The sequence below is a fragment of the Lathyrus oleraceus genome, chromosome 1 (assembly GCF_024323335.1).
Source record: "Lathyrus oleraceus cultivar Zhongwan6 chromosome 1, CAAS_Psat_ZW6_1.0, whole genome shotgun sequence".
NCBI classification, from domain to species: Eukaryota; Viridiplantae; Streptophyta; class Magnoliopsida; order Fabales; family Fabaceae; genus Lathyrus; species Lathyrus oleraceus.
The window spans coordinates 374473777-374499487 of record NC_066579.1 but is presented as its reverse complement, the minus strand read 5'-3'; the positions used below and the strand labels follow the sequence as shown (position 1 = coordinate 374499487).

The window sequence follows — 25711 nt, the reverse complement described above, 5'->3', positions numbered from 1 at the left end:
TCTTCAGCCGTTTCAATTTCTTCTTGACCAGTAAGAAATATCAATGTATCTCCAGGAGGTTGAGTAACATGGATTTGAAGTGATGTGACAATGGCTGCATCTAAATAATCAGCTTCTGGGGCTTTTGTGAAGTGTATTTCAACCGGATACCTTCTCCCTGGAATCTTGAGTATTGGGGCAGAATCAAAGTAATCACTGAACTTTTCTGCATCAAATGTAGCACTTGATATCAGCAACTTGAGATCAGGCCGAAAGCGAGAAATATCCTTTACTAATCCAAACAAAATATCAGTTGAGAGAGTTGCATAATTGATTTAATTCACGCAATGGAGGCAGTTCAAGTTTGTCGGGAGTAACAATGGGAGATAACAGAGGATTGAAAACCTTCCACACTTGATCGAGGTCGAGCTTCGTATCAATTAGTATAGCTCCTGCGATACTCTCAACTAGACCTCCAAGCGCCTTGGGAGCTTTAAACCCTGGGAGTGATACAGTGTTGTCTTCTGATTCAGAAATGGCCTTCACATATTATGATATTTGGCCTTGTAATAATCCTGAGCTATGCATAAGGTGCGGGTGAAGGTTACGTCTAACAGCAGCTTGAGCAAAACTTTCATTATTGACAGAAGCAGAACGCAAATCAGTCAGCTCTCCCGGATCAATTTCAGTGTGACTCTGATATAGATGCCATGTGATGAGAAGGTCCAACACCGAGTCACCGAGGAATTCAAGCCTCTCATAGTAGCAGCCAGTTCCATGTTCTGTCTCAGATAAATGTGTGGTTGCCTCCACTAAGAGTCCCTTGACAGAAAATTCGTATCCAATTTTTGTCTCCAGGCTTGCAATCTCATTTACTTTTGGCTTATATGTATGTAGAGATGCAGCAGCAATGGCTTCTTCAACCATGGATAGTTCAAGTTCCGAATCAATTCCAAGCCATTTCATCACGTGAAGTGAAGCAATCAATCCACCACCAGCGCGGTATGCTCCTATAAGAGCTTCAACACAGTCAGCAATAGTCTTTGAACACATCCAGCGGTGACCCCTGTCACACAACTTCCCAACCACAACCTGTGGATCTTCTGTAATGAACTGTGTCAAAAGGAACCTCTAGGGTTTCCAACCCACAACCACAAGGAGCAGTGTGTATAGCGTCTTGTCCAGGAGCAACCCAACGACGCGGTTCGAATGCGGAGTCTCGAATATATCCCTGTAATTTACGATCTATTCCAAGCTTATTTAGGGTTGAATTACGAACAGCCCATTGTCTTGGCAGATAAATGTCCTTCATGTTTCTTAGGATATTGAAATGGTTCCACTTGGGGAGATGTGGAATCACGTCCAGATGCAGTAGCCGGTAGTACTGGTGCGTAAGGGTTTGAAGTCTGTACTATTTCTCCATCTGATTTCAAATCCTGGAGCAACTGAACAGTCTTTGCGTAAACAGAACTGCTAACATCTTCAAGAAGTCCAACTTGGTCAACCTTAATTTTGCTACTGCATATGCATAGAAATTCTTTAAAATCGACTTCACGGACTTCATAGCTCATTCCACAAGCAGAACCTTGATGGGGCAATTTGATGTTGACAACACCTCTTCCTTTGCGAGCAGAAACAGATGTAGTATATTCATCTAAAAGACCACGTCTTGATTTTGGCATTACAAAAAAAACTTGGTCAAATGTACTGCTTTTGTCCTGTGATTTAGAAGTTCTTGTATTGTGGCAGCTAATGACAGCAACTCCTCAATGTTATCAATCCCACACTTGTCATTGGCAGATGCTGTTTGCTGTAATTTTTCAATAACATTAAGTGATGCATCAAGCTTCCCCCAAACGAAAGTAACACTTAGATATAAATGACCATCTCCACATTTTTACACTTGAGTAACTATTATGCATGGAATTGTTCACACTGTTTGCCAAGACAAAATTCTTTTCTGCAAGATTCAGACTCTGGTCACAAAGCTGAATTGCTGCATCATACTTTTGCAGCAGATAGAGAGCATCGACCTTCATTTGGATCACTGCAGTCATGATATGGTGTTGTACAGGACCAAGGTTTTGATGTTGTATACCTGCTATTTTGGCCATGATTTGCATGAATCTACAGGATGATGACAGGGTTATGGCTGCTGCAGGACCACGATTGCAGGATGCTTGCCAAGGTGAATTCAGTGCCAAATACACATGAGTTGTCTTGTCCAAATAACCACTGTAAGTGCAACATTTGATCATGTGATTGTGGTGTCTTGTTTTGTGGTGAATGCAGGGCCAGTTCAGCAGGGTAAAGGTTGGTCTTCTTGTTTGTTGAATTGGTTTGTGCATCCAACATGTGTTGTGGTTGCTGAAAAGTACATGTGTATGTGAATGTCCTTATTGCATTGCAACCACCTTCCATGATTCTTCGAACTGTAATGGACTGTGTTATTCCAATGCAGATTTTTAAAGCTGGGTTGAAGCAGTTAGATGCTAGCATGGCTTTGGTTTGCTGCAACATGATGCAGGTGGAACTCCATTGAGCTAATGCAAGCAAATCCCATCTGATTTTCTGTTGATTTTATTTCAGGTTGCCATGCATTTTGCAGATGAATGCCATTTCAGGCATGCAACATCAACATGAGCATTGCATCTTGTTGTTGATGTGCTGCCAATACTTACCTTGCTGTAGGATTTTATTATGGACATGGATGAACTGCTGTCATGCTGCAGATTGTGTTGTTCGTTTGAAGATTATGCGAGATTGTTGAGCTTCCAGCATGTACCGGATGCTGAGGGAACGAGGCATGCATTTGCTGGTTCATCGCAGTTGAATTTACTGGCTGAATTGGAGGCCTAATCGACAAACTTCCCAAAGTTGGGGGACGTGCGGAAGGAAGCATTAAATTACTCTGCCCTGTTCCAGGCTGTACAAAATGGTTGCTTTGGTGATGTTGAAGGAAAACCTGAAGTAGACGCACAAGGGCAGGAACATTTGAGGCTCTTTTCCAAGAGTCGGGTGACAAAAGAATCTCAAATATCTGCATGTAAAATGGTGGGATGGGTGGTCTCAACAAGCAGCGCAAGCAACTGAAATGTGTATGGAAAAAACTCCGTTACATCATTGGACAATATTATTTCAAACCTAGGAAAAAGGCTTGTTTCAAAAACAGACACAAGAGATGAGTCCCTCTCAGAGGCTCGCTTCACAAGAATGGCTACTGACTCAAAGAGATAATGATTGAAGATAGGATTTTAGGATGCAAAGAGGTTGCGTTGACTTTGGTCAAAGTTGACCAAAGTCAATCAATTGGTCAAAGTTCATTTTTTTTGTATTTTCTTGTAAATGGAATTCAATGGACAATTATGGGTGAATTTTTTGGGTTTAGGGAATTTGGGTTGACTTTGGTCAAAGTTGACCAAAAAGTCAACTGTTGACCAAAAAGTCAACAATTGGTCAAAATGTCAATTTTTGTGTATTTTTTTGTATGGGATCAAATGTAATGAAATAAAATTGAAATGGATTAATAAAATGGTTTGAAGTTGGTTTCCAAATTGTTTTGTCTTATGACTTGCATGTTTGACTTTTGGAAAATAACTTGACTGATAATGTACATGAACAAAACCAGGAAATGAGACCATAAGGTTAGGGTTTTGGCATAGTATCCATGAACCAATAACATGACTAGAAAGTGGCTTGAAACACAAGAAAACCGGTTGTTCAGATGACCCAGACCATAGACATATTAACAATCTCAAGAACAAACACCATGACTTTGGACCAAGACTAATTCTCACATAAAAACCAAAGTAAGGTTAGGCCAAGTATGCTAAACAAACATAAAAAATTCAGGACCAAAATCGGGGTATAACACTTACGAATGGGCATGATCAGTGGTAGAATCGTTACCTCTTGTGGCGATCATGAACGTTGAACGATGACAACGTTTCTACTCAGTCCACACGAACGGATTCCTTCAATCTCAGTGCTAGCTGCTACGAATGAAGGCTTTGATTGTGAGAGAGAGAAACGGAATGCAAGAGTGACAATGCTTCTACCCAAGGGTTCTATTTATAGAACCACTTGTGTGGGCTTCAAGCTAGAAAGCCCACTTAAGTGTATTTTGGCCCATATCTTATAATATGCCCAAAATCACTTAAGCATGTGGTACCTTACCATATTTCGTATTCCACTTAAGTGCACCGTACCTTACGGTGTTCCTTAGTTACTCTATTTCTCATCAATCCGTCCTTTGTGTGTGACCCTATAGGTTTTCGCGACGTTGGCAATTATATTAAATCAAACATTTAACATAATAAACAGTGAGCGGTATCTAGTAGCACATCACTGCTACCCAAGACACGAAAATGTCATGTGATCTGACTAATCCTTCTGTGATAATAATTATGTGTATAATTACCCTTTTTCCCTTATGTCTATATTGAACACAAGGCATAGACCGTGTCATCCTTGTCCAGATCAATATTGGGCCCATAGACATTTATCCTGTTACGCAGGATGGGCAAATTCCATCTAGGTCACTCATGTCCCTTAGCATGCTTCATGGAGTACCCATTAACTGTCTTTATGGTTATCCAGTTACGGACAACGTTGGATCAGCAATAAAGCACTCGACTCTACATCTAGGGTCCATAGTGGTTTCAGGTCGAAGAGTGGTATACACCATTATCACCATGAGAATAACTTATGACACTTTGCATAACATTCTATATAGTATTCTCATAGCGGGTCAATCCAGTATGAATATTACTCTTAATATTCATACCTATGTTTAAGACTTTGTAACTCTTTATCCATGATCCATGAGACGTGATCATCAGTCTACAAACATAATAGTCTTCATGCTTTAATGTTATCCCACTTCACAATAAAGCTTGACTACAAATACTTTAAGAATAGTGTCCTTATGTTTAATGTGATCTCATGATTAAGTCATACTTGATACATTAAACGGACTATCTATTCCAGGGACTTTATTAAACAAACATAATAAAGAAAAATGCCTTTTATTATTAATAAATAATTCGATACAAGTACAAAAAGTATTGGCCTCTAGGGCTTACACCAGCAATCTCCCACTAGCACTAGAGCCAATCAGGCATATCCCTAATGCCCATAGATCTAGTATGGCCATCATGCTTCTGCTGCGCAAGGGGCTTTGTCAGTGGGTCAGCAATATTTTCGAGTGTAGGTACTCTACATATTTTCATATCTCCTCTATCTATTATCTCTCGAATGAGGTGATAACGCCTAAGTATGTGTTTGGATCGTTGGTGAGATCTAGGTTCCTTAGCTTGTGCGATAGCACCATTGTTATCACAATAGAGACCAATGGGATCCACAATGCTATGAACTATGTCAAGTTCACTAATGAACTTTTTGATCCAAACAGCTTCCTTTGCTGCACTTGAGGCAGCAATATACTCGGCCTCGGTTGTAGAATCAGCAATTGTATCTTGCTTTGAACTTTTCCAGCTCACAGCGCCACCGTTTAAACAAAACACGTAACCACATTGCGATCTAAAGTCATCCTTATCTGTCTGGAAGCTAGCATCAGTGTATCCAAATACAGCCAACTCTTCCTGACCTCCATATATCAAGAATGAGTCCTTAGTCCTTCTCAAGTACTTAAGGATATTCTTGACAGCTACCCAATGGGCATCACCAGGATCAGATTGGTACCTACTCGTTGCACTTAAAGCATACGAGACATCTGGTCGAGTACATAACATGGCATACATGATAGATACTATTGCAGATGCATATGGAATCTTATTCATGCGATCCCTTTCTTCCTCAGTTGAAGGGGATTGTGCTTTTGATAGACACGGGCCATGTTGCATAGGTATGAATCCTTTCTTTGAATCATGCATATTAAAGCGTCTCAGCACTTTGTCTATGTACGTACTCTAACTTAGGCCAAGCAGTTTTTGTGATCTATCTCTATAGATTCTGATTCCTAATATATAGGCTGCTTCACCTAGGTCCTTCATAGAAAAGCATTTCCCCAACCAAGACTTTACTTGTTGCAGGGTAGGGATATCGTTTCCAATGAGTAATATGTCATCTACATATAATACCAGGAAAATGATCATGCTCCCACTAACCTTATTGTAGACACAAGGCTCATCTTCGTTCTTGATGAATCCATATTGTTTTACTATTTCATCAAAACGAAGATTCCAGCTTCTGGAAGCTTGCTTCAATCCATAGATTGACATTTGTAACTTACATATCTTTTGGGCTTCTTCTGGTATGTTAAATCCTTCAGGTTGTGTCATGTACACATCCTCAAGAAGATTCCCATTAAGGAAAGAAGTTTTGACATCCATCTGCCATATTGCATAATCATGATATGTAGCGATAGCAAGTAAAATCCGAACAGATTTAAGCATTGCAACTGGTGAAAAGGTTTCATCATAGTCAACCCCATGAATTTGTTTATATCCTTTTGCAACCAGTCTTGTCTTATAGGTATGTACCTTACCATCCATGTCAGTCTTCTTTTTGAAGACCCACTTGTATCCTATAGGGTTGACTCCTACAGGAGGCTCTACCAAGGTCCAAACTTGGTTTGTGTACATGGAATCCATTTTAGATTTCTTGGCTTCTAGCCACTTCTCAGACTCGGGACCAGTTATGGCCTCTTGGTAGGTCACAGGCTCATCTTGATCCATGAGTAATACATCACCTTGATCTATTATGAGATATCCATATCTCTCAGCTAGGTGACGTATCCTGCTTGACCTACGCTGGTCTTGTTCTACTTTAGCATGTTTCTCTTCCACAACTACTTGTGTTTCCTACTCTAATTCTTCCATAGGTGTATTGATGCTTTGTGATTCTTGAATTTCTTCAAGCTCTACTTTCCTCCCACTGATTCCTTTGGAAATAAAATCCTTTTCTAGGAAAACTCCAGTTCGAGCGACAAACACTTTGCCCTCTGAAGGATTGTAGAAGTAATACCCTCTTGTTTCTTTAGGATACCCCACACATAAGCATTTGTCAGATTTGGGCTCAAGCTTAGTTGAAATTTGTCGTTTCACATAAACTTCACAACCCCAAATCTTCATGTAAGACATATGTGGTTTCTTACTGAAGGTGAGAAAAACAAGAAAGGGGGGTTTGAATTGTTTTGAAAATAAGCACTTTTTAAAAATAAAAACCACACAAGGATTTTATACTGGTTCGCTTATAACACAAAGCTACTCCAGTCCACCCGGCCAAGGTGATATCGCCTTCAACAAGGACTTAATCCACTAATCTTGAAAGATTGTTTACAACCAACGTCTAAGAGAAAGATCTCTTAGTCCTCTCAAGTATACAGACTGCGCAGAGTCACTTGAGGAAAAATAAAACAATAGATGAAAGACAATGCAATAGAGTGCTTCTAAGATAAGCAAATATTACAACAGTAAGAGCAAAGATGTTTCACGTTCTAAGCAAAAGCTTCGTGAAGATTGAGAGAATAAAACGTTTTTATGTGTGTTGATCTTTCAGTATAGTTTCAGTAGTTTTTCAATGGAGATTGCAGTCCTATATATATAGGAGTGAGGTAGACGTTTGGAATTGATGGATAATAATTTAAATTAATGCCATAACTTATATAGCTTCTTGCTAATACTCCTTTTTCTCCTTGAAAAGACTTCTTTCCAAATATAGTCCCTTTTCTTTTGAATTTGGAGTTAACGTCTCTTTCTGCATTAGGAAATCCATTTCCAAACCTTTATTTGAAGTTAACGTTACTCTTCCTTTATTTGGAAATCCATGATCAGAGTCTTCATGTTTTTGAGAATCTTGGAAACTTGCTTTCTAATCTTCTGATGTTGATCTTCTTCTGAGTTCTGATGGTTTCTTCAGATAACGCTGAGAGCTTCTGGAGTTTGACATTCCGTTGTTCAGAGTCAGAAGTTCTAGAGCATACTTCTTGTTCAGATGCTTCTGATATTTTGTTGTTTTGCTCAGAGTTAGACTTTCTTGAACGTGTTTCTACTTCTGGTCTTCTGATAATTTGTATCTGATATGATTCTGTATCTGATGACATCATCAGATCTTTTCCTTCTTTCTTTAGAACCCTGCACACTTAGAAACTTTTCGTTAGGGTGCCATTTTTGGTTTCATCCTTTGTTATCATCAAAATCATGGAATCTGTTGTAGAACAATTTTTGTTCTTACAATCTCCCCCTTTTTGATGATGACAAAACAAACTTAATTAGCAGATGAAACATAAACAATATCAGATCAGATAGACAAGAGCTCCCCCTGAGATAGGCTAGGGAGTTTAGAAGTCCTTACCAGAGCTTCCAAGCAATGAGGTTTCTTGATGCCTTCTGCAATTTCTTAAGTCTAGAGTTAGATAAATTTATTTTTAAGAAAAATATGTTGCAGCGTGCTTAAGGTATTTAGACAGTATTTTCATAAGAGTTATTAATGACTTCTCCCCCTTTTGTCAGAATCAAAAAGACATAGAAAAATAAAAGAAATTGAAGTGAAAAATACTATATTCAGATAAAAAGTCAACAGAGTCAAAAAGAACAAGTAAACATCAGAAACAAAGAAAAACAAGCAAGCAAAATCCTAAGTGCCTAGGGGTTGGGAGGCGGAGGCATTCTCTGAAGCAATAGAGCTAGCATGTTCTGAATGTTGTCGTTGACAGAGTCTTGTTTATCCATTCTGGCACGGAGTTCCTTCTGATCTTTCTTCAATTCTTCCAGCGTCTGGAGAACCATAGGAACAACAGATGAGGACTCCCCCTGAGTCAGAGCCTGCTGTGCTTCAGCAGCAGCCTTTGCTTCAGCTTCAGCAGCAGCTTGCGCTTCAGCTTCAGCAGCAGCTTGCGCTTCAGCTTCAGCAGCAGCATCGGCCAGAGCTTTAGCTTCAGCTTCCTTTGCCCTTAGGATTTCAGCTTCCCTTGCTCTTTCTTCCTCCAGCCTTCTGGCTTCCTCTTCAGCTTCTCTTGCAAGTCTCTCCTGGAGTCTTGCCTCAGCATCTCTGATAAAGTCGTTTCTGACTTGTTCAGAGAAGTGCTTCAGTTTAAAAGCCTCAGAGGTCATCCAGCCAATGACTCTGTTCCAGTGTGTCCTTATAGAATCAGGATCATCACTAATGCCAAAGTTAATGGTCAGAGACTTGACCTTCTGTACTGAAGCCCCTGCGAACAACATTATGGCTTCCTCAAGGGTAGGTATAGAAAGGTCAGGTTCAGAGATATGAGGTGGAGAGGTTGGAGGGCTGAGGTTTAGAGTTAGAGGTTCAGGTTCAGCTTCAGGTTGAGGTTCAGGTTGAGGTTCAGGTTCAGGGGAGGTGTTTGGCAGGATGATATCAGAGGTGTGAAGGTCAGAGGGTTGAGCTTTAGAGGGTGTGTTTGTTGTTTGTTGTGGTGGTGAAGTTACTTCAGGTTGTGTTGGTTGTTGTGAAGCGAGGTTTTGAGCCTGAATTTGGGCTAGGGTTGGAGAGTTAGGGTCAGAGTGTTCTGAGTCAAAGGAGAGGTTAAGATATGGAGGTGATTCTGGGGCTGAAGATGATGAAGAGGAAGTGGTTTGGTTCTTTTCTTGAGTTTCAGATAGAGGTAGTGATGTATGAGCAGGATTAAGATTGGGTAGCGGTTGTGAAGTTCTGGTTGTAGAAGGTGGAGTTTCAGAGGATGTGTATATAGGTGGTGTTTGAAGAGGATTAGAAGAAGAAGCCATAATATGTTCAGAGGGAATAGAGGGAGCAGACATACCAGTAGTTACTTGCAGAGGTGTTGGAGATCTGGTTCCAGAAGTCTCTCCTAGCTTGGCTTTCTTCGCTCTTGAGGATTTCTGTTCAGAGGGGCCTCTTTTGTACCTGACAAAGGATTCTTCAGAATCTAGCAGCTCGTCAAGTCTGAACTCAGAGATGTCTACTCCTTCATCCTTCAGCCTTGAGAGGTAGTGGAGGATAGCATCTGTGGGTTCATTCTTGAAGAACCTTGCAAGACCATGGGGCAACTTCCTCTGATATTTTAAGGACTCCCAAGAGGTATCCAACGTGGGTTTCACTCGAATCTCCTTCAGAATACCCATGCTCTTCAGATTTCTGGAGTTCAGAGGCTTTCCTGTGTCGATTGCCAGATCTTGCATGAGCTTGTTCTTCTCCAGATGGTCGACCAACCCATTTTCTATCAAAACATCAGATAGAAGTCTTCCCAGAGGGATGTAGGATCTGGGTTTCATGTTGTTTCTGGTCTCCCCTACAGAATCTCTGAGATATCTGAAGAGTAGTGCAGGGAGGCAGATCTTCACACCCTTGTGAATGCAGTAGAGAATACACATCTGATCTGCATTGATGTAATCAGAAGAATTTGATGTTGGGCGATGATGAATGGTTCCCAGAATGATCTAAAGCCATACTCTGAGATTTTGATGAAGTTCTTTGTTCTTGGACGGATTGCCTCCAGAGTTAGATTTGAAGATGGTGGGATTGATTATCTGAGTAATGTTCTTTGATCTGGGGTTGATGTCGTAGATTCTTTTTCCTCCAGATTTCTCCATGTTGAGTAGTGCAGCAATGGATTTTTCAGTGATGACTATCTTGACTCCTAACACGTAGGAGACGATGAAATGATCATCAGCATAAGCAAATCTCCAGAATTCCTTAATAAGATATGGATAAACTGGACCATAAAGCCTTTGGAAGTAGTTTTCCCAACCTTGTTTACGAAGTTCTTCAGTAAGATCAACTCCGTTTCTTCTCATGTTGTTGAAGTCTACCAGTGATTCACATAAAACTTCCAGTCCCTCAAAGGGAGTTGCTAGGTTGATATGTGGTTGAAGATCAAGGATATGGGGTTCCTTGTACACTGGGGTAATGGTTACTCCTGTAACCATTGGAGTTGGAATGCTTGAACTTTGGGCTGTAGTGTTGGCTTCCATTTGTTGAGAGAAATTGAAAACTTGTTCTTGTTGAGCATCCATAGTTGATGAGAAAGAAGTTGAAGATGAAGTGTTTGTAGAAATGCTTCAGAGAGGGTTTGAGTGAGTGAGAGTGATAAGTGTGTGAAATGTGAGAGAAGTGTTTAAATACCCTAAGTAAAAAACGCATGCAAAACAACACACAATCCAGCGTTAGCACAGAACTCAAGTTAGCACGCTTGGGGAGAAATGATTAAGGTTCATTAATGAATGTCTAATTCCAAGATTGCACTGCTCGAGGAGATCTTTAAACGTGATGTCCTTTGAATTTCTTCTGGACAACTGTCTAGAAGTTCTAGGGTTAGACGCTAAGTGCTCCACGTGTTTTAATGTATCTGATCTTCAGGAATACCAAAGGATTGGTTCCTGGAGATTTCTAACTCAGATATCTTCTTAACTTGGTAGAAGTATCAGAGTCAGAGGCAGAAGCTCATTTGTTTATGTTAGAGTCTCATTTTACATTTTCAGAGGCACACTTTATTCAGGACAGTTTTGAATGTTCAGATTTTCTAAGATAAAAAGAAATCTATCTTCAGCTAGAGGCTTAGTAAATATATCTGCCCATTGATGATCTGTATCAATGAACTTCAAAGTTACTATCCCTTTCTGAACATAGTCTCTGATAAAATGATGTTTTATTTCAATGTGCTTAGCTCTGGAGTGTAGAATGGGATTCTTACTTAGACAAATGGCAGCAGTATTATCACAGAAGATAGGAATGTTACTCTCGAAGATTTGCAGATCTTCTAGCTGATTCTTCATCCAGAGCATCTGAGTTGTGCACAATGATGCTGAGATATATTTTGCTTCTGCAGTAGATAGAGCAATAGTTGACTATCTCTTGCTGGCCCAGGATATCAGATTATTTCCCAGAAGCTGGCAATTTCCAGATGTACTTTTTCGTTCTAGTCTATCTCCTGCATAATCTGCATCACAGTAACCCGAAAGTCTATACTCTAATGTTTTCTCATACATCAGGCCCAGGTTAGGAGTTCCTTTCAGATACTTGAGAATTCTCTTAACTGCTGTTAAATGAGATTCTCTAGGATCTGATTGGAATCTGGCACAGAGACAGACACTAAAGAGAATATCAGGACGAGTAGCAGTCAGATAGAGAAGAGAGCCTATCATACCTCGATAGAGCTTCTGACAAACCTTTTTGCTTACTTCTTCCTTTTCAAGAATGCATGTCGGATGCATGGGAGTTTTTGCAGAGTTGCATTCAGTCATGTCAAATTTCTTCAGAACATCTTTTATATATTTGCTTTGATGAACGTCCGTGACTTCTGAAGTTTGGTTAATTTGAATTCCCAGAAAGAACTTTAGTTCTTGCATTAAGCTCATTTCAAATTCAGCCTGCACTAACTTAGAGAATTCTTGACAAACAGAGGCGTTAACTGAACCAAAAATAATATCATCGACGTATATCTGGCATATCATGAGATCATTGTTAAGGTTCTTACAGAAGAGTGTGGAGTCCACTTTCCCTCTAATAAAATTGTGTTCCAGAAGAAAATTGCTTAAACGTTCATACCAAGCTCTGGGAGCTTGTTTAAGTCCATATAGAGATTTTTTAAGTTTAAAAACATGTTCTGGAAAATGTGGATTTTCAAAACCTGGAGGTTGGTTGACATACATTTCTTCTGAAATATAACCATTAAGGAATGCACTCTTGACATCCATTTGATATAATTTTATAGAGTGGTTTATAGCAAAAGATACAAGAAGACGAATAAATTCTAACCTTGCGACTGGAGCAATGGTTTCATTGTAGTCAATACCTTCTTGTTGACTATAACCTTGAGCTACCAGTCGAGCTTTATTTCTGACGACTTCTCCTTTCTCATTTAGCTTGTTTCTGAATACCCATCTGGTTCCAATAATGTGAGTGCCTCTGGGCTTTGGAACAAGATCCCAGACATCATTCTTTGTGAATTGATCTAATTCTTCTTGCATGGCTGAAACCCAGTCGTTATCTTGAAGTGCTTCATCACAGGACGTAGGCTCAATCAGAGACACTAGTCCTAGAGGAGTATCTTCAGAAGTCCTGAAGGTAGATCTGGTTCTGACAGGTTCGTCCTTGCTTCCCAGAATCAAATCTTCAGATACGTTGATACGACTTTTAACTTTCTTTGGGATTTCTGGGGATTTAATTTCTTCATATTTCTGAGTGACAGTTTCTTCTGGAGCTTTATCAGATTCTGCAAGAGTGATTTCTAAATCTGCAAAACTTTCAACTAGCTTTGACTTTTCAGGGTCAAGCTTATCATCAAATCTGACATGAATTGATTCTTCCACAATTTTGGTTTCTGTGTTGTATACTCTGTAACCTTTAGAGCGTTCTGAGTATCCTTACATAATACCTTTCTGTGCTTTGGAATCAAACTTGTTCAGATGTTCTTTAGTGTTTAAGATAAAGCAAGAACATCCAAAAGGATGAAAATATGAAATGTTTGGTTTTCTTCCTTTACACAGTTCATAGGGAGTCTTTTCCAGAATAGGTCTTATAGAGATTCTATTCTGAATGTAACACGTTGTATTTACAGCTTCTGCCCAAAAGTGCTTTGCCACATTAGTTTCATTGATCATGGTTCTGGCCATCTCTTGGAGTGTCCTATTCTTCCTCTCTACAACTCCATTTTGTTGTGGAGTTCTAGGGCAGGAGAAATCATGGGATATTCCATTAGAGTCAAATAATTCATCAAAATCTTTGTTTTCAAATTCCCCACCATGATCACTTCTGACTCTAATAATTTTAGAGTCAAATTCTCTTTGCACTTTGGAGCAGAAACTAGTGAATACAGAGTGAGACTCACTCTTGTGCTTTAGGAATTTCACCCATGTCCAGCGACTGTAATTATCAACAATGACTAGTCCATACTTCTTTCCATTGACTGATGCTGTTTTTACAGGACCAAATAAGTCAATGTGGAGAAGTTCCAGAGACTTAGAGGTAGTAACAATAGTTTTCTTTTTAAAAGATGTTTTTGAAAATTTACCTTTCTGACATGCTTCACATAGAGCATCTGAAGAGAACTTCAGCGTAGGTAGGCCTCTGACTAACTCGAGTTTATTTAGCTGAGATAGTTTTCTCATGCTAATGTGACCCAAGCGTCTATGCCATACCCATTGCTCTTCGTGAACAGACATCAGGCATTTTACATTTTGTTCTTTTAAATCAGAAAGATTAATTTTATAAATATTGTTTTTCCTCTTGCCTGTGAATAAGACTGAACCATTGTTTTGATTAATGGCTTTACATGTTTTTTGATTAAAGATTACGTCATAACCGTTATCACTTAATTGACTTATGGATAACAAATTATGCATTAATCCTTCTACGTAAAGAACATCAGATATAGAGGGAAGAGTACCATTACCAATAGTTCCGGAGCCTCTGATCCTTCCTTTCTGATCTCCTCCGAAGCCTACGAATCCAGCGTCTTTAAGTTCCAGGCTTTGGAACATAGACTTTCTTCCCGTCATGTGTCGCGAGCATCCAGAGTCCAGGTACCATGACTGGTGTTTGAACTTTGCTGCATAGGATATCTGTAACATAAAGAATCTTATCTTTGGGTACCCAGATTCTCTTGGGTCCTCTTTGATTAGTTTTCCCAGAGTTTCTTATCACTTTGGGTTTTCTAGCATTTTCAAATTTTTGTTCTTGTGTGTGCGTATAGTGATATGAAAACGGAGATTTAAGTTGGTCACCAGTAGAAATTTTATCTTCCTTAGAATCATATCCAATTCCCTTCTTATTGTTCTGACTGACTCCATAAATCATGGATTCCATGACACTCCTTTCTATCCCATTTTTCAGAAAATCTTGAAAGGCTTCTTTGTATTTATAAATTATTGCATTTGAAGTCTGTGGAGTTTGAGATAACACTTCTTCCAGTTCTAAACGTTTTTTATTCGCTGCATCTCTTTGTAATGTTAAGGATCTGATTTCATCCTCTCGTTTTAGAATTGTCATCTCAAGTTTGCCACATTCTTCAAATTTTGCTTCAAGACAGCCTTTTATATTTTTAAACTTTTGTTTTAATTTCTGATATGAGCTAAGAGTTTCTGACAAGCATGATTCTAGATCAGATCGAGAGAGTTCAGAAAATACCTCTTCAGATTCTTCATCTGAGCTGCTTCTGGGTGTGGTAGCCATAAATGCCACATTTGCCTGTTCATCAGAGTCAAATTCTGATGAGCCGGATTCACTATCATCCCAGGTAGCCATTAATCCTTTCTTTGTCCTGAAGGTATTTTTCTTGAAACTTTCTTTTCTAGAATTGTCTTTCTTTAGCTTGGGGCATTCATTCCTGTAGTGACCTGTTTCTTTACATTCATAACATGTAATATCTTTGTTAGTTTTACCTTTTGAGGTTGATTCTGATCGATCCCCTCTGGGTTTTGGTCTTCTGAAGTTGTTGTTCCTCTTTTTCCAGAGTTGTTTAACTCTTCTGGTCAGGAGGGACAATTCTTCTTCATCATCAGAATCTTCTGGTTCAGAGTCATCAGCATCTTCAGTTTCTGCCTGGAAGGCTTTGGTTCTGTCAGATTTGCGTCCTTCAGATCTGGACTTTAATGCTACAGACTTGTTCTTCTTCTGAGGTTCATCTTCCTCTAGTTCTATCTCATGGCTTCTGAGAGAACTGACCAGCTCTTCAAGACTGATATTGTTCAGATCCTTAGACAGCTTCAGAGCAGTGACCATGGGTCTCCACTTCTTTGGCAAGCTTCTGACTATCTTTTTGACGTGGTATGCAGTTGTGTACCCTTTGTCTAGAACTTTGAGACCTGCAACAAGAGTATTGAATCTAGAGAACATTACCTCTATGGCTTCGTCATCTTCCATTCTGAAGGCTTCATATTTCTGGATAAGCGCCAGAGCCTTTGTTTCTTTGACCTGAGAGTTTCCTTCATGAGTCATCCTCAGAGAGTCAAGTATGTCTTTGGCTGTTTCTCTGTTGGTGACCTTTTCATACTCGTTGTAAGATATAGCATTGAGGAGTATGGTTATGGCCTTGTGATGATTTTTGAAAACTCGCTTCTGATCATCTGACATCTTACTTCTGGGAACTTCAGCTCCATCCTCTGTGACAGGAGGTTTGTATCCATCTGTGACAATGTCCCAGAGATCAGTGTCATAGCCAAGAAAGAAACTTTCAATTCTATCTTTCCAGTAATCAAATTTCTCTCCATCAAAGACAGGAGGTTTAGCATTGTAACTGTCTCTTTCGTTTGTGTGGGCCATAGTTTTTCTCGTTCTGGATCTCTCTACACTGTTAAGTGTTTGATTAGAAAATCAATAATAGAGCCGGAGCTCTGATACCAATTGATGGTGAGAAAAACAAGAAAGGGGGGTTTGAATTGTTTTGAAAATAAGCACTTTTTAAAAATAAAAACCACACAAGGATTTTATACTGGTTCGCTTATAACACAAAGCTACTCCAGTCCACCCGGCCAAGGTGATATCGCCTTCAACAAGGACTTAATCCACTAATCTTGAAAGATTGTTTACAACCAACGTCTAAGAGAAAGATCTCTTAGTCCTCTCAAGTATACAGACTGCGCAGAGTCACTTGAGGAAAAATAAAACAATAGATGAAAGACAATGCAATAGAGTGCTTCTAAGATAAGCAAATATTACAACAGTAAGAGCAAAGATGTTTCACGTTCTAAGCAAAAGCTTCGTGAAGATTGAGAGAATAAAACGTTTTTATGTGTGTTGATCTTTCAGTATAGTTTCAGTAGTTTTTCAATGGAGATTGCAGTCCTATATATATAGGAGTGAGGTAGACGTTTGGAATTGATGGATAATAATTTGAATTAATGCCATAACTTATATAGCTTCTTGCTAATACTCCTTTTTCTCCTTGAAAAGACTTCTTTCCAAATATAGTCCCTTTTCTTTTGAATTTGGAGTTAACGTCTCTTTCTGCATTAGGAAATCCATTTCCAAACCTTTATTTGAAGTTAACGTTACTCTTCCTTTATTTGGAAATCCATGATCAGAGTCTTCATGTTTCTGAGAATCTTGGAAACTTGCTTTCTAATCTTCTGATGTTGATCTTCTTCTGAGTTCTGATGGTTTCTTCAGATAACGCTGAGAGCTTCTGGAGTTTGACATTCCGTTGTTCAGAGTCAGAAGTTCTAGAGCATACTTCTTGTTCAGATGCTTCTGATATTTTGCTGTTTTGCTCAGAGTTAGACTTTCTTGAACGTGTTTCTACTTCTGGTCTTCTGATAATTTGTATCTGATATGATTCTGTATCTGATGACATCATCAGATCTTTTCCTTCTTTCTTTAGAACCCTGCACACTTAGAAACTTTTTGTTAGGGTGCCATTTTTGGTTTCATCCTTTGTTATCATCAAAATCATGGAATCTGTTGTAGAACAATTTTTGTACTTACACTTACCACTCCATATCTCATATGGTGTCTTCTCAACCTTTTTGGATGGAACACGATTAAGTGTGTAAGCTGCTGTCAATAGTTCGTGTCCCCAAAAGGAGTTTGGAAGATCAGCGTGACTCATCATGGATCGGACCATGTCTAACAGGGTTCGATTTCTTCTCTCAGATACACCATTCCATTGGGGTGTTCCAGGAGGAGTAAGTTGGGATAGGATCCCACACTCTTTCAGATGGTCATCAAACTCTAGGCTTAAATACTCACCACCTCGATCTGATCGAAGAGTTTTAATATTCTTACCTAGTTGGTTTTGTACTTCATTCTTGAATTCCTTGAACTTTTCAAAGGACTCTGATTTGTGTTTCATTAAATACAGATAACCATATCTACTGAAATCATCAGTAAATGTGATGAAGTACTGAAAACCTCCTCTGGCTGGTATATTCAGTGGTCCACATACATCAGTATGTATGAGGGCCAAAAGATCATTAGCTCTTTCACCTTTTCCTGTGAATGGAGACTTTGTCATCTTTCCAATTAAACAAGATATGCATGTCTCATATGATTCATAATCAAAAGAGTCCAACAGTCCATCTTTATGGAGTTTTGAAATGCGTTTCTCATTTATGTGGCCTAATCGACAATGCCAAAGGTAAGTTGGATTTAACTCATTAGGTTTCATCCTTTTAGTATTAATGTTATAAATAGGCATTTCAAGATCAAGGACATATAGTCCATTGTTCATTTGTGCAGAAGCATAGAATATATCATTCAAATAAATTGAGCAACAATTGTTCTTTATTATAATTGAAAAACCAAACTTGTCCAAACAAGAAACGGAAATAATATTCCTGCTAATTGCAGGTACATGATAACAGTTCTCTAACTGAATTATTAAACCACTAGGTAAAGTCAATACATAAGTTCCTACGGCTAAAGCAGCAACCTTTGCTCCATTGCCAACTCGTAGGTCGACTTCACCTTTTGCCAAATCTCTACTCCTTTTTAGTCCCTGCATATTTGTACAAATGTGAGAACCGCATCCAGTACCTAATCCATGATGCTGAAGTAGATAAATTAATTTCAATAACAAAAATACTTGAAATTGAAGTCTCTACTCCATTCTTCTTATCTTCCTGGTACTTTGGGCAGTTTCTCTTCAAGTGTTCGGTCTTACCGCAATGGAAGCAGGTGCCTTCTTTTGCTATGCCTCCACTAGGCTTTAAAGCAGCAACGGTGGGTTTGGGTTTGGCAACTTCCTTGCCTTTCCCTTTATCACCCTGCTTAGTGGGCCTTTTGTTCTGTCTCTTTCCATTTCCGATCATCAGAATGGACTTCCCTTTTGACTTCAGATTCTGCTCAGCAGTTCTTAACATGGCGAGCAGTTCAGGTAGAAATTTGTCCATATCATTCATATCGAAATTTAGGACAAATTGACTGAAATATATCTCGCAACAATTGCAAGATCAAATCAGTCGCAAGTTCCTTTCCGAGGGGAAAACCCAATCTCTCAAGGTTTTCGACATACCCAATCATCTTGAGCACATGGGGACCTACAGGGGCTCCCTCAGCTAACTTGCCTTGAAAAAGGGATTTTGAAACTTCAAACCTCTCGTGCCTCGCTTGCTCTTGATAGAGCATCTTCAGGTATTCGATCATATCGAACACTGCCATGTTCTCATGTTGCTTTTGCAATTCTGAGTTTATGGTAGCTAGCATGAGACAAGCATTTTAATTGGCATCATCGACATGCTTATTATAAGCATCTCTTTCTACCTTAGGTGCAGAACTAGGAGGTTCCTCTTCAGGAACAGGTTTCTCCAAGTCATAAAGCTTTTTATCATGTTTGAGGACAATCCTCAGGTTTTGATGCCAATCCAGAAAATTTGTCCCAAACAATTTTTCTTTGTCAAGGATAGATCGCAAGATGTTGTTAGAGGTTTTTGTTGTCATGGTAATCTACATAAGAATTAATGAAAATATAAGTATCATTGACATATTTAATTAGGCCTTTAATTAAATATGCTCCCACTATTTTACTCAAAATTAATGACCCTCATCATTTGATTCGGAAAATCCCGTTGGAAGATTTTCTAGTGGGTCGAGATCCATATTTCACTTCGTTCTAAGTCCGCGTAGGCGGATTACACAAAACTAGGTTATTTAGGTAGGAACTCCTTCCAATTGTATCTAATACAACTCTCGAATATTTTAGTTGGGTGAATAACTCCTTATTCCAATCCATCACGTGGATAATTTCCAACTCTTGCTTCTAAACATATATAATCTTATTATAATTTGTTTAGTCAAGTTTGACCCATTGTTTTAACAATTGGATATTACAATTATCCCATTGCACCTTACTAATATAGAACATGCACCTCGCGTATGCGAAACCAACATTATCCGATACTAGTCTTGATGAGTGTTAAAACTTGGAAAGCATAAACTTAATATTTAATTTGAGGGAATTTCCAATTATTCTGATCTCACCGACTTATTTATCATATAAATCGTCTCTCACATGCATCAACATACATACACATGCATCAACATACATATATAATGAAACAGTTATGGCCCCTGGCGCAATTGTTCTCCCAAGCCAATGAGAGAACCTAAGCTAACCTAATAACGATCTAAGCTTCTCAAAGCAAGATCTTCAAGGTTGTCCTCCTTTGGCACTGACTTCTTTGCTTTCTTCATAACATTACATTACATAAAGAAACTCGTTTTATATACGAGGGAGTGAGATGAGAAAAAAAGTTACATTGAGAGATTAAAAGAGAGGCACGACACGCATGTCGTATTTTAAAACCCAAAACAAAATAAAGGAAAACTAAGGCTATAACCGATCACCACAAGACAATAATAAACACATTATTATTATTATTAATTCTTTTAATTTATTAAAACCAAATTAAATCTCGACGACCGATCACATTACGCAGAGTTAGCCGAACGGGTGAATTTTGCCTTGCGTTAACCGGTTAACCATATGCATTAACCGGTTAACACTATTTGAAAATCTGTTCATAATTTGTATTCTGTTTTGCGTTAACCGGCTAACCAAATACGTTAACCGGTTAACACTGTTAAAAAACTGTTAGAAAGCTGTATTCCGTTTCGCGTTAACCGGTTAACCATATACGTTAACCAGTTAACCATATACGTTAACCGGTTAACACTGTTTGAAAATCTTTTAGAAAACAGTATTCCGTCTTGCGTTAACCGGTTAACCATATGCGTTAACCGGTTAACATTGTACGAGAATTTGTTAGAAAGCACAACTCTTGTGCAGTCACAACCCCAATCGCATAACTCTCTAATAACACAACCCTTGTTCCGTCACTAACCCTGATGCACCAATTTCAGACCGTCAAACACATCTCGATTGTTGATTCAGTATGATTGATCAACACGTCATTGCTTCACCATACTAATGTGGGATCAAGAAGGAAACGACTGTTGATCGCTCAAAGGAAAACAACCATTGAGTGTTTGAATGAACGAAACAAGAACACTATATCATATATAATGTATTTTGCATCAGGATTACTTATATCATATATATAATTTGATCGATCTCAATTTAATCTTTGATTCATTCTGTTTTAATCGTATTAATATAGAAAAATAAACAGTTATCAGATTCATGGTTTCGTAAGTGGCTCTGATACCTTTGAAGGAGAATTGCCATCCAAGGCGCAGCGGAATTGAAAAATTTCTCCATTTAGTGATCCTTACGAATGGGCATGATCAGTGATAGAATCGTTACCTCTTGTGGCGATCACGAACATTGAACGATGACAACGTTTCTACTCAGTCCACACGAACGGATTCCTTCAATCTCAGTGCTAGTTGCTACGAATGAAGGCTTTGATTGAGAGAGAGAGAGAGAGAGAAACGGAATGCAAGAGTGACAATGCTTCTACCCAAGGGTTCTATTTATAGAACCACTTGTGTGGGCTTCAAGCTAAAAAGCCCACTTAAGTGTATTTTGGCCCATATCTTATAATATGCCCAAAATCACTTAAGCGTGTGGTACCTTACCATATTTCGTATTCCACTTAAGTGCACCGTACCTTAAGGTGTTCCTTAGTTACTCTATTTCTCATCAATCCGTCCTTTGTGTGTGACCCTGTAGGTTTTCGTGACGTTGGTATCTAGCAACTCATCACTGCTACCCAAGACACGAAAATGTCATGTGATCTGACAATTCCTTCTATGATAATAATTATGTGTATAATTACCCTTTTGCCCTTATGTCTATATTGAACACAAGGCATATACCATGTCATCCTTGTCCAGATCAATATTGGGCCCATAGACATTTATCCTGTTACGCAGGATGGGTAAATTCCATCTAGGTCACTCATATCCCTTAGCATGCTTCGTGGAGTACCCATCAAATGGCTTTATGGTTATCCAGTTACGGACAATGTTGGATCAACAATAAAGCACTCGACTCTACATCTAGGGTCCATAAGGGTTTCAGGTCGAAGAGTGGTATACACCATTATCACCATGAGAATAACTTATGACACTTTGCATAACATTCTATATAGAATTCTCATAGCGGGTCAATCCAGTATGAATATTACTCTTAATATTCATACCTATGTTTAAGACTTGATAACTCTTTATCCATGATCCATGAGACGTGATCATCAGTCTACAAACATAATAGTCTTCATGCTTTAATGTTATCCCACTTCACAATAAAGCTTGACTACGGATACTTTAAGAATAATGTCCTTATGTTTAATGTGATCTCATGATTAAGTCATACTTGATACATTAAACGGACTATCTATTCCAGGGACTTTATTAAACAAACATAATAAAGAAAAATGCCTTTTATTATTAATAAATAATTCGATACAAGTACCAAAAGTATTGGCCTCTAGGGCTTACACCAACAAGAAAGTTGTTAGGAATGTCATTTTGAGTATGTTTTATATTGGAATCATCTTCATATGATGAAAAATGTAGGAGATAGGGTCTAGGGAGACCCATTTTTGATCAGATGAATTCATCTGACCCACCACCATCAACCAACTTGCTAACTTCCGATCCTCTTGACTTTATTGGCTCATGGTAGATCATATATTCATAAGATGATGAATTTTGAAGTGTCCCTTGAGAAATTTGATCAATTGGTGAGATAGCTTGTTGGAGAAGTTATTCAAGATACCCAATCAAACTAGAGTTTCTAAAGCAAATCACCCTCAAACTCTCGAAGAAAACTTGATCAATATAACATGTAGATAACATTGGTACTCATATATGATGTTCATAACCATTATTGAATCAATTATTGGTTGTGCTCTTTGTTCATGAGGGTCTCAAACCCTAGATGTGAACTTGATGAATCAATGGAATCACGCCCTTCCTACAAAAGAGTTAGACAGATGAAAAGACATATTTTGGTATTTTGGTTAGTGAAATGATAAAATACAAGTATGATATAATCATAATGTGCTTGGGGATCTCTCCCAAAATAAACCTAATGAAGGAGGGGTAAGGAGGATGCCAAGCTATGATCCCAATGCTAATGCTTATGATGGAATTACATGAGGGATCTTAGGGTCAAAATTGGGGTCTTACAAGTTGCATGAGGGATCTTAGGGTAAAGATTGGGGTCTTACAGTAAGTCTCCCCCCTTTCATGGTATTGTGTGGAAACTTGGCCTTTTTTCTTTTCTTTGGAAGATGTCTTGGTTCAAGGATCCATGCTTATGAATAGAGGTTTGAGTGTTCTCCAAAGAATGACTTAAACAATAAAAAAGAAAAACTCCGCTAACTTCTAATCAACTAACATTTGACTAACTTTTAATTTTAAGTCATTTACTTATTGCACTTTAATTCAAGCCTTTTATCATTTGTCATTATACATATCATTTAACTTATTTATTATTTGAATACTATTTTCACTTTAATCACTGGAGCCATATATTGTGATGGTATATACTTGTTTGTGTATTTTATTTGTGTTTGTGGTCTTAGAACTTTAAAGTACATAATAAACAACAAGAACCCTAAAAAATGTTTGTGTGGACTGTTGGATTGTGATCTGAGACTTGGACTTAGAATTAGGCAGCATTCCCTATGCAAAACGACTTGGGCAATGCCAACATTTCTGAAACCAAGTCATTGTGATGTGAGCCTTAATCTAATGCAAGTGTTGAAATCCTTGGATTCATATGCAATATGGTCCTGATAAATGTTACTTTGAACCTGTGTCTAATACATTATTCTGAGTCATTCAAGGAGTATGTCATCTGATACATGGGGAAGATTATGAAGGAGACTGTGAAGTTTCTTACATAGACGTGACTATCTTTATTTGACGCCTTACTCTTCATCTTTCTATTTGTGTATTGATATTGTTGTAAGACTCCAATTTTGACCCTAAGATCCCTCATGCTATCTCATCATATGCATTGGCATTGGGATCACACCTTGGCATCCTCCTTACCCCTTATTCATTGGGTTTGTATTGGGAGAGATTGCCAAGCACAATGTGATTGTATCATACTTTGTATTTTATCATTTTACTAACCAAAATACCAAAAATATATCTTTGCATTTGTCTAACTCTTTTGTAGGTAAGGCACATGATCACCTTTGATCTATCAAGTTCACATCTAGGGTTTAAGACCCTCATTACTAAGAGCTAAACCAAGAAATGATCCACAAAGGTTCTAGGAATCATATATGGATCCCCATGAGCTCCACATGTTATTTTGATCAAGAATTCTTCGAGAGTTTGGAATTGGTTTTCCTTGGAAACCCTAGTTCATCTGGATATCTTGTGTAACTTCTTCACCAATTGATCAAATATTTCAAGGTACACTTTAAATTTCATCATCTTATGCATATATGATCTCCCATGATTCCAAAAAGTCAAGTGAATTGCAAGTTAGCAAGGTGGTTGATGGAGGTTGACTAGATAAATTCATCTGATCAAAACTGGGATCCCCTACACCATATCTCCTACAATGTTTATTATATGAAAATTATTCCAAGAGAAAAGTTACTCTAAATGACATTCCAAACAACTTTCATGTCGAGGTATAGAGCTATTTTTTCTTGGAAATTCATTTTTTATGTTGAAAGATTATAGGTCATTTTGTCTAAGCCCTAATTTGAAGGTCAACTTCCCAAAGCCATAACTTTCTCAATTTTTATGAGATGAAAGATCTCTAAGTTGAAAAATAAAATTCAAGGAGTCTAATTCAACTTTTATGTTCGGAGGAAGAGATAATTCAACTTTTATGAACATGTGATATGAGGATACATTATAGGTCATTTTGGACCAATACCATTGAACAAGTGATTTTCCTCAACTTCAAAAATGCATAACTCATTCATCCTAAATCCAAATAAGGTCAAATTTGTAATCATTTTGAAGGTTTTTGAAAGAGATGCAACTTTGATACAGACACTTTTCTCATTTGAAGCACACATAAAAAGTTATCCAAGGTGGAATAATTGAACATATGGCTTGACACTTAGAAAACTTTTGACATGTTGAAATTTCCAAACATCCACCTCAAAATTCATCATGATACAAGTTTGAAATGGAAAAGTGTTCAACATAAGATTTTCTCCCCTTGATCTAACCTTTCCAAAGAGTCAAAGTTAATTCATTTTGGACAAGGTTTGAGGGGTCTACGCATGGTCTGAACATGGTTGCATCATTTAGCAATGATCAATCTTTAAACAGCTACACACTTTTGCCTTGCACTGCAATTTACATTCAGACTCAATTTCATGTAATTGTGGACTTAATTGAGTAGCTTCATGGGCCTGTACACGCCCATGCATCATGCAATTGCCAAAATTAGAAACATTTTGAAAGGTGCAAATAACACATGCTTGAGCTATAAATAAGAGGCCCTTGCATCAGATTTGAGGACCTTTGCGCGCCAGTTTTGCCTCACTCACTTGAAACCCTCATATTTGAAAGGAAAACCTGAGAATTTTCATTTGAAAATTGAGTTTGAATCTCACTTTTTGGAGATTCAAAAACTTCAGGATCCAAAGCTTTGTACCAATCCTAAACCACTTATGCAAGCTTCCTAAGCAAGATCAAACATGAATTGAAGCAAGAGAGATCAATTTCTGCACAACATTGAAGGTATTTTCCAGATTTTTTCTTCTCTTCGATTCTCTCTCATTTCTCTACATTCTCTTGGATCCTTCGTTGTCTCAAGTCCTACCAATGTAAGAAAGAAGATTGAGTTGCTTTGAGGTGAAATCGAAGAAACTCAGTTCATATACCTCAAATTTGAACTCCATGTAACTCTCAATATACTTGGAGTTAGGTTGAATTGAGGTCAGATTCGTGACCAGTGTCATTT

General features: G+C 38.3%; 1 protein-coding gene across 1 annotated transcript; it reads right to left on the bottom strand.

Annotated features, from left to right (window-relative positions):
• Window positions 1–326: 326 nt before the first annotated feature.
• On the bottom strand, window positions 327–1032 carry LOC127107902 (endoribonuclease Dicer homolog 3a). Its single transcript, XM_051045251.1, has one exon. The coding sequence runs from the start codon at window positions 1030–1032 to the stop codon at window positions 529–531; it is 504 nt and encodes a 167-aa protein (XP_050901208.1). The 3' UTR covers window positions 327–528.
• Between the last annotated feature and the right edge of the window lie 24679 nt (window positions 1033–25711).

What these genes read in the sequence shown, in the direction of transcription:
- LOC127107902 (XM_051045251.1), bottom strand. Translation starts at nt 1,032, where the DNA reads ATGTGTTCAAAGACTATTGCTGACTGTGTTGAAGCTCTTATAGGAGCA.